The sequence below is a fragment of the Trachurus japonicus genome, chromosome 20 (assembly GCF_045865225.1).
Source record: "Trachurus japonicus isolate A0001 chromosome 20, Traja_1.0".
NCBI lineage: Eukaryota > Metazoa > Chordata > Actinopteri > Carangiformes > Carangidae > Trachurus > Trachurus japonicus.
In genome coordinates, this window is record NC_140926.1 from 3,477,483 (window position 1) to 3,495,343 (window position 17,861).

Below are 17,861 nucleotides of genomic sequence, written 5' to 3' on the forward strand. Positions count from 1 at the left end.
TAGGCAGAGAACAATCAGTGGGAAACTTTGACTTCATTTCCTGTTTCCTGTGAGTGTTTTTGATTTGAGCCACATTTTCATTTTCCTGTAAAAAGCCGCATTTCCTTTGAGTAATATTTATTTTGTATGGTTTGTGCAATGTGTGTGTGTGTGTGTGTGTGTGTTTTTACCAGAGGTGAAGCTCCAGGTGTGTGTGTGATGGACGGCATCAGAACCAGGACCAGAACCACAACAAAAACCAGTAAATGAATGATGGTTTTGTTTTGTTTTCTCTTCCTGTCCGTTAATGGACTGTGAAGTTGGAGAAGAAACTTAATGAGAGACGAGAATAATGAAGAGAAAATGACCATTTAACATTTAACACTTCCACTCTGCTGATTGAATGGAGCTGAAGTTATAATGAGCTGTGTTTAAGCTGCGGCTGCACATGTTTCTGTCCTGATGTGGCCTACAGCGCCCCCTACTGGACAAGCTGGAGCAGGAATACACAGATTAGCTTCTGTCCAGTGTTGCCAACTTGGCGCCTTTCCGTACCCTCTTCGTGACTTTTTTTGTCAAAAGCGACTAGCGACAAATCTAGCGACTTTTTCTAACATTGTGATGACGTCGTTTAGTTACTTCTAGCGACTTTTAGGACAGCCAATAGCAACGTTCCTTACTGAGTAGTTGGCAACACTGCTTCTGTCACAATCACAGTGTTGAAGAAATTTATTTTCAATTTTGCTGTTTTAAAAAAAATTCATTTTACTTTTTCAATCTTTTTTTCTAGTTGTTGAGCAGTCGTATGCAGCTGAATGTCTCTGCAGTGTTAACAGCTGATGCTAATGAGTGAGTGAGTCAGTAAGTTAGTGAGTAATAAGGTAGCCTAGTTAGTAAGTGAATTAGTTAGTTAGCAAGTTGGTCAATTAAACAAGTAAGTGGACGTAAGTAAGTAAGTTAAATAGTAAGTAAGTTAGTAAGTTAACAAGAAAGTACATGAGTTAGTCAGTTAAATAGTAAGTAATTTAGTTAGTTAGTAAGTAAGTAAACAAGTAGCCTAAGTAAGTACATAAGTAAGTTAATTAAATCAGAAGTAAGCGATCCGGTGGTTTTGTCTAACTTCCTGTCAGCAGATGGAGTTATCAGTCCCCGCCCTCGTCCCTACGTCACCACATTCAGGCGCATCCCTTGGCTGCACACACAGAGAGGACTGCCCCTTTATGCCGTTCTCTCTCCTCATTGGATAAAGGTTGTAGGATACAAGGAAAGTTTTCTCCTGGGCTCAGAGCAGAGCAGAGTGACTGACAGACCCGTGTTTCAGACCAAACACTCTATAGAAGTGATTGCTGTCGGAAGATACAACTATTTAAGACTTATATTAACACAAACATTCACCTGACTTCTGCTTTAAGTAAGTTAGTTAGTTAGTTGAGATAACATGTCGCCACCATAGCACCCGTTTTAGAAAGATCAGCAAAAATCGAAGAAAATAAAACAATGTCAAATGAAACGTGTAATCTGCAGGTTATCTGGGTTAAAAAAAAACCTGTTTTTATTTCATATGTAATGAACTGTATTCATGTAATTAATTGATCTGCTTTTATTTTTGCACAATTCCACAGAAAACCACATGAAACTCATTTTCTTCATCAGACAAACAGCACATCTGACAAATCTGCTTCTTGTTTTCTAGATTTACAGTTTTGAAACAGAAATATGAAGCATCAGATCTCAGCTGAGGGATCTTTACTTTGGTTTGTTTTTTTTTCTTTGTTTTTTGGGAGAATAGTTCTCAGGACGATATTCAATCATCATCAATGTTTTGGTTTAGTCGGTATTTCATCATCCTGTTGCTCTTTACACCGACTCAGCTGCAGGTTCTCTGAAGCTTCACATTTTGATTTGATCATTATTGATTCAACTTTCATCATATTGAAATATAAAACTTTTTTTTATTTTTGAAACATAAGATCTTGTTGCTCCTTGTTCTTCCTCTGCAGCCTCAGTGCAGTAACTCTACAGGTGTGTTATGAACAAAGAGCATGATGGGATGTTTCCTGTTTGTGCAGCAGAGTAAATGTTAATGCAGTGACTCCACTACACTGAGCCTCGGTTATAATCCACAGCTTCAGCAGAGAAGATGAGTTTTATTGTGTTGTTTTTTACGGGTGAACTGCTCCTTTAATGGTAATTACAGCAAATGTGAAGGATTTAAGGATTAAGCTTCATATACAGTGGATATTACAAATGAACACAGAGCCTGTCGTCGTCTTCTCATCTCATGGCTTCAGTCGCAGCCTCCTCAGATCTGTAATGGCAATCACAGTCCTGCATGTTTGTCAAAATATTTCAAAATATTTGTCAGATGCAGATTTTTTTTTTCTCCTGAGGACAAAAATAACATTCATGTATTCCTACGGAGCCTCGTCTGAACCCTGTCGGCCTCCTGGCGAGCTGTCAGCTTAAGTCAATCTACATGTCAGACTGTTGCACAAACATGCTCTTTTCATACAGAGCAGCTCCAACGCTCATGTGTGTCATAATTACACTTGACAGTTTAATGTCGTCCACGAGTTCACTCTGCCTGTGATTCAAAAAGAAAGAAAAAAAAAGAAGTAAAATCTGACATGTTTGATTGAAAATCCAAAGTCCAAACTGCAGTGCTTGTTTTTTTTTTTTCCCCGGCTCCTCGGGACAGATGACATTTTCTCAGGTAGCTCGTCGAAGGGCAGCGAGCGAGAGGCGAACAGCGAATGTAATGAGTGTGTCCCAGACATGGCTCTGAGGATGGCCTCCAGTTAGCTATATTTTGTGTTAATTAAAATGTTAATTAGACTGTCCCTGTAGCCAGACCCAGACGAGCAGGGCTGCCGTCTTTTTTTCTTTTTTTTCTTTTTCAGGTCACTCCATCTAACCTCCCTCCTGCTTGGACGCCACGATGCCGTTTCACAGCAGAAGAGGAAGATGTAGCGTGTGGTATTCACTTTATTATAATGTGTGTTCTCATAGATAGGCTACTCATTGTAAAGCACATAAGATTCAGTCAAAGTCTCTTTAGGTTTTGATGGTTAAAGGTCAAAGTCAAAGGTCACAAAATGTAGTTTTGACCTCATGAGAACGCAGAAACGGATTCTCTTCTTGTTCAAACTGGGATTCAAGGATGAACTGAGTAGGTGTGGGCAGGCAAAGGTCAAAGGTCAAGGTCAATGCGACATCATAGAAGTTTTTAGCCCCAAACTACGGTGGCCCTGAGAGGTCAAATCACTGCAGCTAAAGAAAACACACACAAAAAACACAAACATGCTACAATTTCAACGCGTTTCGGAGTTTTTAATTGTCATTTCGACCATGCCATAATTTAATAAAGGCATTTTATAGTTAAGAGAGTGCCTTGGAATTTTTCTTTTGTTTTCCCACATCCTTGATCCCTTTCCAAAGAGCACCTCTTTTTAAACAACGAGTCCACGAAGCGCTCCTTTGTTTGAACATTTATTGATGCTATAATTTCAGTTTGACAAAAACTCACGACACAGCAGGAAGTGTTTCTGTGGGGACACAATAAAGTGATGGACTAGGCTAAAGGCTAATGCTAAGCTAACGGTCCATATGATCAATAACATGTGAATAATGTGATATTGACGTTGTAATAATAAACTAAACAAACTCAGCTTATTGTCAAACCCACTAACAGGAAGCTGTCCGCACAACTTCTACACAACTAAAGGCCCCAGACTGGTCCGTCACTTTATTGTGTCCTCCAGAAACAAAAGTTGAAAATTTTTAGCACATTTGCGTCTTTGCATGTTTTTTGAGTTGCAGTGCATTGACCCCTCAGGGCCACCATACATGGCCCAAAACTTATCTCAACAATTCGATCGTAAAAAACTAAAATATCATGTTTAATGTATTTATATTTCAGAGATCTAAAGTGTTTGTTTTGTACAGTTGAGAATTAAAGAGGCATCAACAGTGAGTGTGAACGCAGCTGTAACATGCTGCAGACTGACTGGATGTAAAATGTAAAAAAAAAAAAAAAGTAAAAAACTGAGCAAACACTCGAATTACACTGTAATTATCCTTAATTATGTTCCTGTGGTATCAAACCTTCTGTTTTTTGTTAAATTACCAACCTGCCTCATGAATCTGGAAAAACATCAGCTCAGTCGCTCATCGTCAGGGAAACGACAGACTCACACTCACATTAATAACCAACAAGCACTTTATTAATGTCGTTGTCATGTGAACGGCTCCATCACACACTTTTTTATTCAGCCTGTATGACATCACATCCGACAAATGAAGAGCTCTCAGTCACTCTGTCTGTTTTCTCCACCAACATCTACAGTTTCAAAGTCAGAGACGGTGATTTACAACAAAAAGTCAAAGGTCGACTCTCTCAGATGTTTTTGTTATCATCACTTCATGTTTCTTTCTGCTCCGGAGCTTCAGGAGGAACTGAGTTAAGAACATCAAGTTCCTCTGAAAAACCCTCCGGTCTGAGCAGCTCCTTGTTTTTAAGCAGAGCTCAAGTTTTTTTTTCCTGTCGGAGCCTCGAGGGTTCAGGGATCGGACGAGTCCAGAGCTCTGGAAACTTTCACAACTTCAAGCAGCTCTTTTTTATTCTGAGTCTACTGGTTTAGTGGAGTTAAAGCTGCTGACGGTGTGTCCGACCTTTGACCTCCTGGATCGTCTGTATCATACAAACAGCTGTTTATTTCATATTTCTCTAAAACAGTGGTTCTCAACTGGTGGGTCGGGACCCATAAGTGGGTCGCGGACCCGTTCTGGATGGGTCGCGGACAGCTGGTCAAAAATCTGATGTTGGACATGTCTTTTATTTAGAAAAATAACGTGAACACATGCAGTTGTAATGGTCCTCCTCAGTTTCTTATTATTTGCTCTGAATGCAAAGATATCAGTTTCTTATTAATGTGGCCTGAATGCTGTGAATCTTGTTTTGTTTTGTGGGTCTTTATTTTGTGCAATTTGATATTTATTCACTTTTGTGAACATGCTCTGAATGCAGAGATGCATTAGAAGTCAAATATATCGTTTTGTTGGTCTCCATTTTGTGCAGTTTGATATTTTTTTATTCACTTCCGTACATGCAGTTGTCATGGTCCTCCTCAGTTTCATTCATGTGCTCTGAAATGCACTTTGCTCAATAAAGAGCAAAATGAGTTTTTAAAGGCTTTAAAAAAAAAATTCTTGGTTTGAATTATATAAAAGTGGGTCGCGACTTAATGACCATGGGAAGATGTGGAGCCCAGAGTGAGACTAGTTGAGAACCCCTGATCTAGGTATCATACAAACAGCTGTTTATTTCATATTTCTCTAAAAGCTGCAAAGTTTAGTTTCTATGTAAACTTTGTCTCCGTCACAGAGAGGAGAACTGAATCTAAATATTAAACTCAGAGACTTCCCTCCTCGACAAAGATGATGACGATGTTGTTGGATAAATCGGAGCTCGATCCTCCTGTGGGGGATCTCCTCCTTCACCGAACACTTCCTCCCTTCAATTGAAACGTATTGATTGGCCACTGCAGCTGATTTGACACAGCAGACTGCAGCAGAACAAAGCTTCAGTCGGGTCGAACCGGGACAGACCAGCAGACCTGGCTCGCCGCTAAACAGAATGAAGGAAGCACAAAACACTCGACTAATGTGTCTCCATGAAAAGGCTTCACACAAACAGTCTCATTTCAGCATTCACACGTATTTCCTTCAGGAAATGCATTCTCGAGTTTCTTCTCCATCTTCTTCTTTAAACCGTCATCCTGCATGGCTCTCACTTAGTCGGTCGTCCTCTCCTTTTACCCCGAAGCTCAGATTTAGAGTTAATGCTTCATTTTCAGACTCTTTTGGCTTTTAACTCGTCATCATAACAGAAGCTCTCCTATAAAACTAACTAATTACCTTTTATTCAGGTTTCCATTATCTGCAGTCAAGGCTCAGGCCTGTCTCGTCCTTTCAGCAAAGACATTAGTCTTTAAAATGTAATTTCAATAAGAATCTGCTCAAAGTGGACGTCTGGGTTGTGGTTTCATCGATTATATAACTCTAAACAACCTTTTTTTGTGTGTGTTTCTGGTTAAAGAGAGAGAGAAAAAAGAAATCACCTGATGAGTCAGCAGCCTCAGAGCGAGCGGGCCATCCCGCTGTGCAGACGTCATCAGTAATGGATGTTTCTTCACATGAAGCTGCAGACACAAGGTTTCACTTGAAGGGTTGACGCAAGTGTTTTTGTCCTGATTTGGTAAAAAAAGAAGATAAAGAAGAAGGAGATAAAAACAGGTTCTGTGTCGTTCACAACATGATCCACCACTCTCCATCTGTGTGAAAGCTCAGATGAATCAGGCCGAGAGAGGAAGCTGTTAGAGCTCAAAGTAAGAGTCAATGGAGTTGTTTTCAGCTGCATTGTGGGTAATACATGGGTTAAAAGTAATGATATTTCTGATTTTGCACATTTAAAGCATCAATGTGGGATATATTAATGTTAAATAACATCATAACATTTTTAATTAATGTGTTGTTGTGTTTGTGTTAGATCTAACTGAGCCCTAACAGTCGGCCATCTTGGACCACCATGTTTCTTTCTACAGAAGCCCAGACAGGACAAATTGAACAGCAGCTCAAATAAAGAGGGATGTTGGTGTTTTTATGTCACCTCCAGGCCTCCGTAGCTCATCATGCTACACAATCTACAGCATAATGAAAAACAACAAAGTCCTACACACTGGACCTTGATGTGTGAAACTTTGTTTTTATTCCTGTTCAACAAATTTCTGGGGAAATATATTATGTTTTATATTATTATACAAAATATTCACAATTTTTTTGCCAGCTACGTCATCATCATTATTGTTATTATTTGTGTTAATAGAAATATTGTGGTAGGCTAGCTTGTATATTGACAGATGCTATAGTTTTTGTGCTAAACTAGCCTAACCCCCTACTGGACTGTGGAAGTACTGCATTTCGGATGTAATATAACTTTTTTCCCCCCACCTTTCCACTTGATCACAGTGTAATTTGCTTTCTAACTCAGTCTTAATGTTTGAAGAGTTTGAAAAGGTCAGAGTCACTGCTCTTTTTTCTGATAAAAGCAGAAAATAATGTGTTTTATGAAATGACAAAGATCAACGTCAATATTTTAGTCTCTGGATTTAGTTCCAGTGCCAGATTGACTTGTTTTCTGTACCTTCGATGCACCAAAACAACCTTGACTTGACTTGACAAGACGGTTTCACTGTCCGCCGTCCACTTCACACCACCACCCGCCGCCCGCCGCCTCCTTCAGGTCCCTATGGCAACCTGTGAGGGTTTAGAGTAGAAGAAGAAGAGGAAGAAGAGGGGAGGATTTCTGCTGGAAGTGTTTCACTTAGCTGTGAAGTGCGGCGTGGCTGCATCACACACACAGTTTAATGAGGCTTCATATTCTGTCAACACACATTCAACACTGGATTCTCGGGGGTTTTCTGTTTTTAATCAACACTCCCACTCACTTAGAGCTCTGCAGCTCTGCAGCACATTTCCATAACTGCCTTCATCCGTCTCTGCAGCTTCTGCGTCTTCATCTTCATCTTCTTCGTACGCGCTGCATGAGCCAACATGGCCGTCCATCCGTCACGGTCGCACTCGGTCCTGCTGATGAGCTGATATGATTTTTTCCTTTTTACCTCCTCGTCCTCGTCCTCTGGGGGTCGGTTGAATCCCGCAGCAGCAGCGAGCGGCGTTTAGTGCTGATGTGTCCACCACGTAAACACGTTTCCGTCCCTGTGGAGTTTTTTTTTTTTTTCTTCTTCTTTTTTTTCCCACCGAACAAAAAAACAATCAGGCAGGGTGAGAAAGTCACTCGGTACATTACAGTGACGGATTCCTGAAAGCCCAATAAAGACCCTTACATCAATGCCAGCTTCAATTGATTACTTTTAATGAGTGCAAATAAATAATGCAGCACCGTTCACACACACACACACACACACACACACACACACACACACACACACACACACACACACACACACACACACACACACACACACACACACTCACTCACACACACACATTAACAAGCAACAGAAACTTTACTGAAGTTTAGCGCCCTTCACTTCCTTTTTGCCTTTGGGTGGATTTTTTAGAAAACATCACTGTTCTCTGTTCTGAACCGGAGCTTTAGGTTATTAATCTTATTAATCTGGTCAATAGTTATTGATGATTCGATTAATTGTCATTTTATTTGAGAACATGGAACCATAAGAACATTTAATAGAGTTAATCATGTTGTGTTATATATAAAGTATCTGGAGTCAGACCTCAAAAGGTCAAGATGGCGCCTTGTAATAATGGCCGATTACATAATAATTTTGTCAATTTTAAATGTAATTGAGCCAATAATGTACTAAAATGTTTGAACCAATAATGTAATAACTTTGCCAATTATGTAATAAGTTCTTACATCATTGGCTGGTTGTTATATTTAAAACAACTTTTGACATTGTAATAACTGGAGCAGATAATGTTATAATATAGGCTACTGTATGTATCCCTATATGTTTTTTAAAATTATTTTTAGTTTCAGGGTAGAAGATAATAATTGGTACTAGTCATTACATTTTCAAAGGGTTTTTCAATACTAGGCCAATAATGTAATAACCTATTACATTATTGGCACAAAAAAGTTATTATGTTTTTGGCTCAAACATTTTATTAAACTATTGGCAGTTATTATGTTTTGGGTCGCTACACGCCTCTAAAAGGAGGATCATATTTTCAAACTTGAGAAAATTGCATTCCTCTAATGGAAGTTCACAGTTTGAGATGCATTTTTCATTTAAATGTTTGTTTTCTTAGTTTTGGTCGTTCAAAGCCGCTATAATCTGAACTATCACAGAATAAATGCTGTTTTATATCAACTGCTGTGATGTCACAAATCCAGAAAAAACCCTCGAGACGTTGAAGTCAAACGTTACAAAACTGAAAACAGGCCGTTGCTGTTTTCCAGTTCCCTTCAGGGAAACAACTCAATGTCACGTCGTCTGGCTCAGAAACTTCCACTTTCCACTTTTCTAACCTTCAGGCCGCAGTGTTCCCGCAGAGTTCCTCCTGTTTGGATCTTCCTCCGTTTTTTTATTTTTATTTTTTTTATTTTTTATATCTGATATAAAGCGTGATCCCAGCGGCGCGGTGGAGGAAACAGAGGAGAACACATTGTCGCGCTCACGCCGTGTTGAGCAGTGGGGTGCTTTATATTGATGCCGGGATCACAGCGGCTCTGTGGCTCAGCGTGAAATCTGTCTCTACAAACCAAAGTATGTATATTTCATGAGCGTATGAAAATGTAAACCTCAGTTATCTCGCTGTGTTTTCTCTTTCTCTTTTTTTTCTCAATTGGAAAAAGAAAAAAAAGAAAACACACATGAAACGAGGAGCAGATCTCGTCATCGACTAGGAATGTGAGAGATTCAGCACTGCAAAAACTCAAAATCTTTCCAAGAATATTTGTCTTATTTCTTGTCAAAATGTCTCATTTCTGGTCAAAACTAATCTCTTTCCACTTAAAATAAGACTCATCACCTAAAAATGAACTTGTTTTTAGATCATTTTCACTTGTTTCAAACAAATTTTCACTTGAAATAAGTAGAAAAATCTGCCAGTGAAAGCAGGTTTTTTGTGCTTGTAATAAGAAAGAAAAACTTGCTCCACTATCAGATTATTTCAAGTGAAAATCTGCTTGAAAGAAGTAAAAAGTGTCTAAAAACAAGCTGCTTTTTAATGTGATGAGTCTTATTTTAAGTAGAATGAGATTAGTTTTGACTAGAAATGACATTTTGACTAGAAATAAGAAAAAAATTCTTGGTAAGATTTTGAGTTTTTGCAGTGAGAGGAGCTCTGATTGGACGGCTCCATATGGAAAAATGCGTCACTGCTGCTGAATTAACAAACGCAGGCCGAGGGTTCATGTCTTATTGTTGCATTCAGAGTTCACTGATGAAGTAAAAGCCTGATTAGTCGCCGCCGAATACCTCCCTCTGCTCCGGAGAAGGATCTTCTTCCCTCTTTCCTCTCTCTTCTCATTTCCCATTCCTCCATCTTGTCTTTCAAACAGATGAGTGGATGATGAGATTTGACAGGCCCATTTTTACCGAACACAGAGGTAGTTTCCTCACGCTGATGAAGGCTGACTGCCAAAACCAAGAGACCTGCAGTAAAAACCAATTTGCAGCAGCAGCAGCAGCAGCAGCAGCATCACCTAGAATCTAACCAACTCATCCTCCCCCTCCTCCTCGTCTTCTACCTCTTCACCTTAAACATCACAGGAATCGTTTGTGAGGTCTCAGGATTGTGTTGCGTTCAGGAAACTGTCTCAATCACAGCTTTAAACTCCAGAAACGAGCAGCGGTTGTTTTAGTCTTGAAGGGATAGTTCAACATTTTGGCAAATTGGCCCATTCCCATAATCCCTATAGTCATAGCAGTAGGTTTTGTCGGTGCAAGCTATTTTTAGAACGGCGGAGCAGAGCCGTGAGCTGCTCAGAGCTACGCTACGGAGGCTCATTATGGGATTTCTTGGTTTCCCTCATCAAACTCATCAAATACACAATCAAACAACTCCACAACGCTCTGGTGGACAAGTTGTGACCTGCACATTCACCACGCTATGAGATAATAACACAACGTTACCAGACAGAGTTGTTTTAGAGGGAAATTCATGCAAAACCACTGATGCACGTTGCCTTCAGGGACAGTTTTTCATCAACAGTCTCTGTATTTCCCTCTAAAACAACTCTGTCTGGTAACGTTGTGTTATTATCTCATAGCGTGGTGAATGTGCAGCTCACAACTTGTCCACCAGAGCGTTGTGGAGTTGTTGGATTGTGTATTTGATGAGTTTGATGAGGGAAACCAAGAAATCTATGAGTTCTAAAAGTAGTTTACACCGACATTTAAAGGTAACAAAACTACTGCTATGACTATAGGGATTATGGCAATGGGCCAATTTGCCAAAATGTTGAACTATCCCTTTAAAAACCTGTGTGTGTGTGTGTGTGGACAATGCAGCTTTTTAAAGTTTCATATTTCATCTTGTGCCTGATTCTGTGAACGACTGCATTGATTGAAACACGCTCTGCAGGTGTGACCACGTTGTGTTGCACATCGATCGACTGTCGATGATCTGAAGTAACGATCTCATAATGAGTCACATGACTGATGTTGTGCGTTAGAGTCCATAGAGGCTCACACACCTGTACACACACACACACACACACTGTGAACTGTGTTTATATTTGTAGACACACTCACATAATGTCGTTATAATTACCTCACCTACACTTTATGAATAATGTAAAGCATCTTGAGTCTATTAAAAACCCATTTGTACGGTGGCCCGCAGAGGTCACAACAAACTGCAACTACAGAAAACTCAATGCAAATATTCACGACACAACAGAGATGGAGGATGAACCAGCGTTACCGTGACGATGCCAAAACAAGATCCTGGGTTTGGGAGTTTTAACATTTGCATTTGACACTTTTCTTCTTCAATTTACTTTTACATCGTCATCACTTGTTGTGTGTTTGCAGCTTTTATCACCTGACACTCCGGTGTTGTGAGTGTTTGCATGTGTTTGCTCAAGCAGCAGTAATGTTGACCCCTCAGGGCCACCGTACCTCCAGCCTCAGTGTGTTTACACTGTCACTGTTTACATTCACTTTCAATTTATAGTTGCATCGGGTCGTTATAATAAAAGCCTGTACAGCCTGACTTCTATAGTGTGATATAATTAACTCAGTCAATGTATTAACTATTATTTCTTATGAGTATAAAGTTGTGTAAATGTGCAGCAAAGTACAAACTGTGACCAGATGTTTGAGATTTTTACACCTGTCATTAAAATGCATGTTGAGTAATGAGATACGGATAAATGCATCCCGCCGATTGGTTTGACAACATGTTTTGTTGCATGTTTGCATTTGTATTTAGGGTTAATCACTTGTGCTCTGATCAATCCAGATGTATTTCAAAGGGATAGTTCAACATTTTAGCAAATTGGCCCATTGCCATAATCCCTATAGTCATAGCAGTAGGTTCGTTACCTTTAATTGTCGGTGCAAGCTGTTTTTAGAACGGTGGAGCAGAGCCATGAGCTGCTCAGAGCTACGCTACGGAGGCTCATTATGGGATTTCTTGGTCTCCCACATCAAACTCATCAAATACACAATCCAACAACTCCACAACGCTCTGGTGGACAAGTTGTGAGCTGCACATTCACCACGCTATGAGATAATAACACAACGTTACCACACAGAGTTGTTTTAGAGGGAAATTCAGAGACTGCTTGATGAAAAACTGTCCCTGAAGGCAACGTGCATCAGCAGTTTTGCATGAATTTCCCTCTAAAACAACTCTGTCTGGTAACGTTGTGTTATTATCTCATAGCGTGGTGAATGTGCAGCTCACAACTTGTCCACCAGAGCGTTGTGGAGTTGTTGGATTGTGTATTTGATGAGTTTGATGAGGGAAACCAAGAAATCCCATAATGAGCCTCCGTAGCGTAGCTCTGAGCAGCTCACGGCTCTGCTCCGCCGTTCTAAAAATAGCTTGCACCGACAATTAAAGGTAACGAACCTACTGCTATGACTATAGGGATTATGGTAATGGGCCAATTTGCCAAAAATGTTGAACTATCTCTTTAATGAGCGGTGTGAACAGGTTCTTTACTCTGGGACTGTTTTCTCATTCAGTTTGTATTCTTATTCCCACAGTGTGTGTGTGTGTTGTTGTGGCCGGCTGCGTTTGAGTAACATTAGCAGACCAGTGAATGAAAAGTGATTAAACTCACACAAAAGTAACTTTTCTCCTGAGTTGGAAACTGGGCCAAGCTGTTTTACTCAGCGTCAGCATCTCTCTCTCTCTGTCTCAGTGTGTTTCCCTCCCAAACAGATGGATTCCTTCAGTGTTTGAATTTCATCTGTGAAAATGATTTATTTAAATATTATTCTGATATTGTCATTATAATACAAACTCGTTGCAATGTTCCAGTACAGAAGCCTCACACAATAAAACCAAAGGGAGAAAAAAAAAGAAAAAAAAGAAAAGAAAAAAGTGAGAATTCATAATTCATAATTCATCATCATCATCATCAGTTTTTCAGTTTTTTTCGACAGCTCAACGAACAGGACAGGACCGGCATCGAAATAATGAAACACATCAGAATAGGAAGAAGAGGAAACAAACCAACACATCTAGAGGAGGTGGATGAGGAGGAAACAGAACAGGAAATGACCGTGTGATGATGTCACTGCTGCGCTCGCCGTCGCCCGTCAACTCTTCGTCTTCTCCTTCTTCTTCCTCCTTTTGCTTCTTCTCCTCCATCCAAACCAAATCTCACTCCTCCGTTTTGTCTTCGCTCCGATAGTTCAGTCAGTGTTTGTTGCTCGTGGTTCCAGGATGAAAAAGCTTCATAAAGGAGATGTTTCTAATATATATATCGATATAAGTAACTTTTTCTTTTTTTTTTTCCTTTTTTTAATACATTTTTTTTACCCAAGTTCATTTTCGAAGAGATGATGAAGACCCACTTTTTTTTTTTTTGGACTTGTTAACACTTGAATATGAGTTACTTACATGACAACCATTGTTACAAGTACAGAACATCACTGGCCGCTGCCTTTTTAATAAACTCATTTAAAAAACAAAACTAAAAACAAATGAACAAAAAACAAAAAACATTTGTTAACATGCTGATTATTTCATTTACAAGTTGTACAGATCTGTAACTTTTTACATGAGGAGGGGGTTTTTTTGGGGGGGGGACACAGTCAACATGTCCACTCACACTGTGCACATCAACATCCCACTGCCCCAAAATAAACTTCAGCTTCTTCTGCTTCTTCGTCTTCGTCTCCAACATCCGTCCATCGGTTTCCCCTCCGTCACAGCAGAGTGGCATATTTATATTTATATATATATTTAATATGAAAGTGATGCTAGATTAACTGTCCACCCTGAAGCTATATCCGGACCTCGAGGGAGGGGGGAGGGGGGGGGGTCGGACAGGGGATCACGGACCCTCGTCCTCCTGAGTCCAGCTCTGCTCAGCTCTGATCCCAGAGCGAGACCGTCGCGCTCCGTCGGCCGTTTAAACCACCACAGCCGCCGCTGCAGCCGCTGCTGAATCTACAGGGTTTCCCACCACTAACAACAGTTCTTTGGGAAATGCAGAACAACTATACATGGAAGGGAAGGAGGGAAGGAAAGGAGGGAAGGAAGGAAGGGAGGAAGGGAGGAGGAGCTGCTTCGTCGTTTCGCAAAGCGGAATAAAAGCACAAAGTGAGGTGCAGCGTTCTGCTTTGCTCTGGTCTGTATGTGATGTTAGATTATAGCAGATAATCATGCTTCCTGTTTGACCGACCCCGCCAAAATAAAACGCTGCTTTTTGCTGCTGATGCTGCTGTAACATCCCGTACAGCAACAACTTCTTCTTCCTCCTCTTCTGTATCTTCGTCTTCTTCAGACATAAATCAGCTGCTCTATTATTTATTTATTTATTTAAAGGTGTCTGGGTGTCTTTTTGAATCGGAGCGCACAGTTTCTCCCTCTCACTCTCAGCTCAAACGTTAACAACAACACACAACAACACACAGCAAACAGACAACAAACAACAACGAAAAGAATCCAGAGGTTCAGAGTTTAAATGTTGGTGGTGATGATCTGAATACAGGAGCAACAACCTCCACGTCTGCGCTCGTGTCAGATTGTCAAAGCGTTTTGCTCATAAATGTTCTGCACGGAGAAAAAAAAAACAAATAAAAACCAAAAAAATCAGTGATAAATCGTCAGAAAATGAAGCTAAAGATAAAAATATATAGAATATGTGAATGTTTTTATACGTATTCTTCCATTTATAACACGATGATGAAGAAAATCTACTCTCCAGCCACTTGTGTGTGTGGTTGTGTGTGTTTGTGCGCTTAAATCCTGCACACATCTCCCCTCTGTGATAATAATAACCATAATAATCATCATGATGAGGTGAAACACGCCTCTTAAAAAAAACAAAACAGTGCAGGTCAATTAAAATGAATCACCTCATGGATTTTTTTTGTTTTGTTTTGAAATGACTCATAAATCGTCACATCCTTTTTTTTTTATTCCTACTGAGGATGCAGTTTACAAATTAAAATGACAAGGGACATTTTATCTTTTCTTTTTGTTATTTTGTTATTTTTTTTGTCACACCAAAGGTTTTTGCACATTAAAATTAAAAACTAAAAACACACTGTAACACTGAGCTCTGACTGTTTCCTATTCACTTCCTGTCCTCTTTAAGCCTTCAGTCCGACAAAATAAAAGCATGCACACCTGCGTATGTCAATCAATAACAATAAGATGTAAAATGATGCACATTATAGGATGTTTTTTTTTCTTTTTCTTTTGGGATCAGGCCAGTATAACAGCAGGAAAAGAAAACAGAGCAGTTGAACCTTATTGAACCTGAAGGTGGAAGTTAACAGTCTGATTTAACATGAACTTTGAGAGTTTCTTTGAGAGCGGATTCACAATGAAGCTCCGTGAGTGTCGGCGGCCATGTTTTACAGCACACACAGTTAATTCTAGGTGATTGAAATAAAACAGATATACATCTGGAGTCATATTATATATATATTACACAAATATAGATTCTCCTTTTCTTTTTTTTTTTATCTCGTTCACTTTTGAGCGATGAACACGTGATGAACTGGAACATCATAAACCATAAGAAAGTCCATTCGTCCATTGTGAGATTTATCCGATAAAGACACAGAGTCCGTTTTTGTCCCCCTCACACACCGGAGCGTTGAGTCGACAGTCGTCTGTACAAAAAAAGGTAAAATCCAGCTGCTTTTTAAAGGTGAAGAACCGGTGTTTTACAGTGGCTGATAGAGAGAACAATGTGCCGGGTGCAAGAGAGAGCAGAAGTGGCTGCTGGGAAATGAGAGGCCAACTGTGCTGTCCGCATGGTGGGAAAGGGAGGAGGAGGAAGAAGAGGAGGAAGGAGGAGGAAGAGGAAGAGGAGGAGGGGGTAAAACAGGCAAGAGAATAAGAGAGAGAGATAGAAAGAGAGAGGGATAGACAGAGAGACAGAGGAGAGGAGAAGAGAGGAGAGAGATCAGGGAGTAACTCATGTCAGTTCTTCAGGTTTATAACAAGGCATCCGTCAGCAGACCACAGGCCAGCAGCAGGACGGCCAGGCCACAGCTGGAGGATATTCTTGTTCCTGCAGAGGAGGAAGAGGAGGAAGAAGAAGAGGAAGAGACAGAGGTCAAAGACATGTTCTCTTAAAACAGGATGAAAGTGTTTGAGGATACAGTAGGTCCAGTTTTTGGTTCTGGACCTTCGTTTTGTTTTTTTAAAGGCTCTTTTGAAGGGATAGTTCAACATTTTGGCAAATTGGCCCATTGCCATAATCCCTATAGTCATAGCAGTAGGTTCGTTACCTTTAATTGTCGGTGCAAGATGCAGGGTTCCTACACATTTGAAATTTCCAAATTCCATACTTTTTCCAGACCCTAATTTCCATACTTCTTGGTAAAAAAAATCAAATAATTCGCAATATTTAAAGCAGATATCATCGGCACGGCCGTTTCGGCTAATGCTGTGTTCAAGGCAGGCTTTTGAAACCGTAAGTTACAGCTTCAAGTCACAACTACGACTTGGTAGCGTTCCAGGTAACCCGTAGCTCGTGTTTTTACCGTCCTGTTGTCTGTGAAAGTTCCCTATAACGGCCACTCGTAACTTCCGACCCGTGAACTCGTACCAGATCGAACTGGTATGACTTCACAGGAAGGAAAAACACAAAGTACGAGTTTCCTTGAACGCACCATGAGTTAGCAGCCCCCCGCCCTTGTCAGGCATCAATTGGTCCTCGTGCTACGTCACCACATTCACGCGCATCCCTTGGCTGCACACACAGCCCTTCATGCCGTTCTCTCCCCTCATTGGATAACACTTGTATCCCACAAGGAAAATTTTCTCCTCGGGTTACAGCAGAGCAGAGTGACGGAGAGACTCGTGTTTAGGCTGAAATACTTCATGTAAGTGATTGCTGACGGAAAATAGGACTATTTAGGACTTATATTAACAAAACATTCCACTGATATCTGCTTTAAGTAAATAGATGTGCATAATATAAAAAAAGCATGCAATTTATTATTTGTTTTCATTATTCTGAATGGGTATGCCATTATGCAACCAAATCATTGCCGCCAGGAGATTGTAGCTACATACAATAGTGCATACAAAATAATTAACCCAAATAACTTCAGAGAAGACCAAACCAAGATAAGATAAATAAAAGAAATATATTTCCATACAATAGTTTCCATTCTCCATACTTTTACAGACCTGGAAATGTATAAAATCAAATTCCATACTTTCCATACTTTCCATACTTGCGTAGGAACCCTGAAGATGTTTTTAGAACAGCGGAGCAGAGCCGTGAGCTGCTCAGAGCTACGCTACGGAGGCTCATGGGATTTGGGAAATACAGAGACTGCTTGATGAAAAACTGTCCCTGAAGGCAACACACATCAGTAGTTTTGCATGAATTTCCCTCTAAAACAACTCTGTGTGGTAACGTTGTGTTATTATCTCATAGCGTGGTGAATGTGCAGCTCACAACTTGTCCACCAGAGCGTTGTGGAGTTGTTGGATTGTGTATTTGATGAGTTTGATGAGGGAAACCAAGAAATCCCATGAGCCTCCGTAGCGTAGCTCTGAGCAGCTCACGGCTCTGCTCTGCCGTTTTAAAAATAGCTTGCACCGACAATTAAAGGTAACGGACCTACTGCTACGACTATAGGGATTATGGCAATGGGCCAATTTGCCAAAATGTTGAA

The 17,861-nt window shown here is 40.2% G+C and overlaps 1 protein-coding gene and 1 long non-coding RNA gene across 3 annotated transcripts in view; both read right to left on the reverse strand.

The window, feature by feature from the left end:
- Nucleotides 1-209: 209 nt before the first annotated feature.
- LOC146966189 (uncharacterized) lies at nucleotides 210-7,263 on the reverse strand. The gene is made up of 3 exons (XR_015034520.1): nucleotides 7,201-7,263; nucleotides 6,099-6,227; nucleotides 210-291 (listed from the first exon to the last, which is right to left on the reverse strand). It is a non-coding gene; the product is annotated as an uncharacterized LOC146966189 (long non-coding RNA).
- An 8,538-nt stretch (nucleotides 7,264-15,801) lies between these two features.
- vstm2a (V-set and transmembrane domain containing 2A) overlaps nucleotides 15,802-17,861 on the reverse strand; it is a 122,087-nt gene continuing 120,027 nt past the window's right edge. For both annotated transcript variants that reach the window (XM_085763593.1, XM_085763592.1), the window contains exon 5: nucleotides 15,802-16,240. In XM_085763593.1, the coding sequence (XP_085619719.1) occupies nucleotides 16,164-16,240 (77 nt within the window). In that variant the 3' untranslated portion in view covers nucleotides 15,802-16,163. The remainder of the gene's footprint in view (nucleotides 16,241-17,861) is intronic.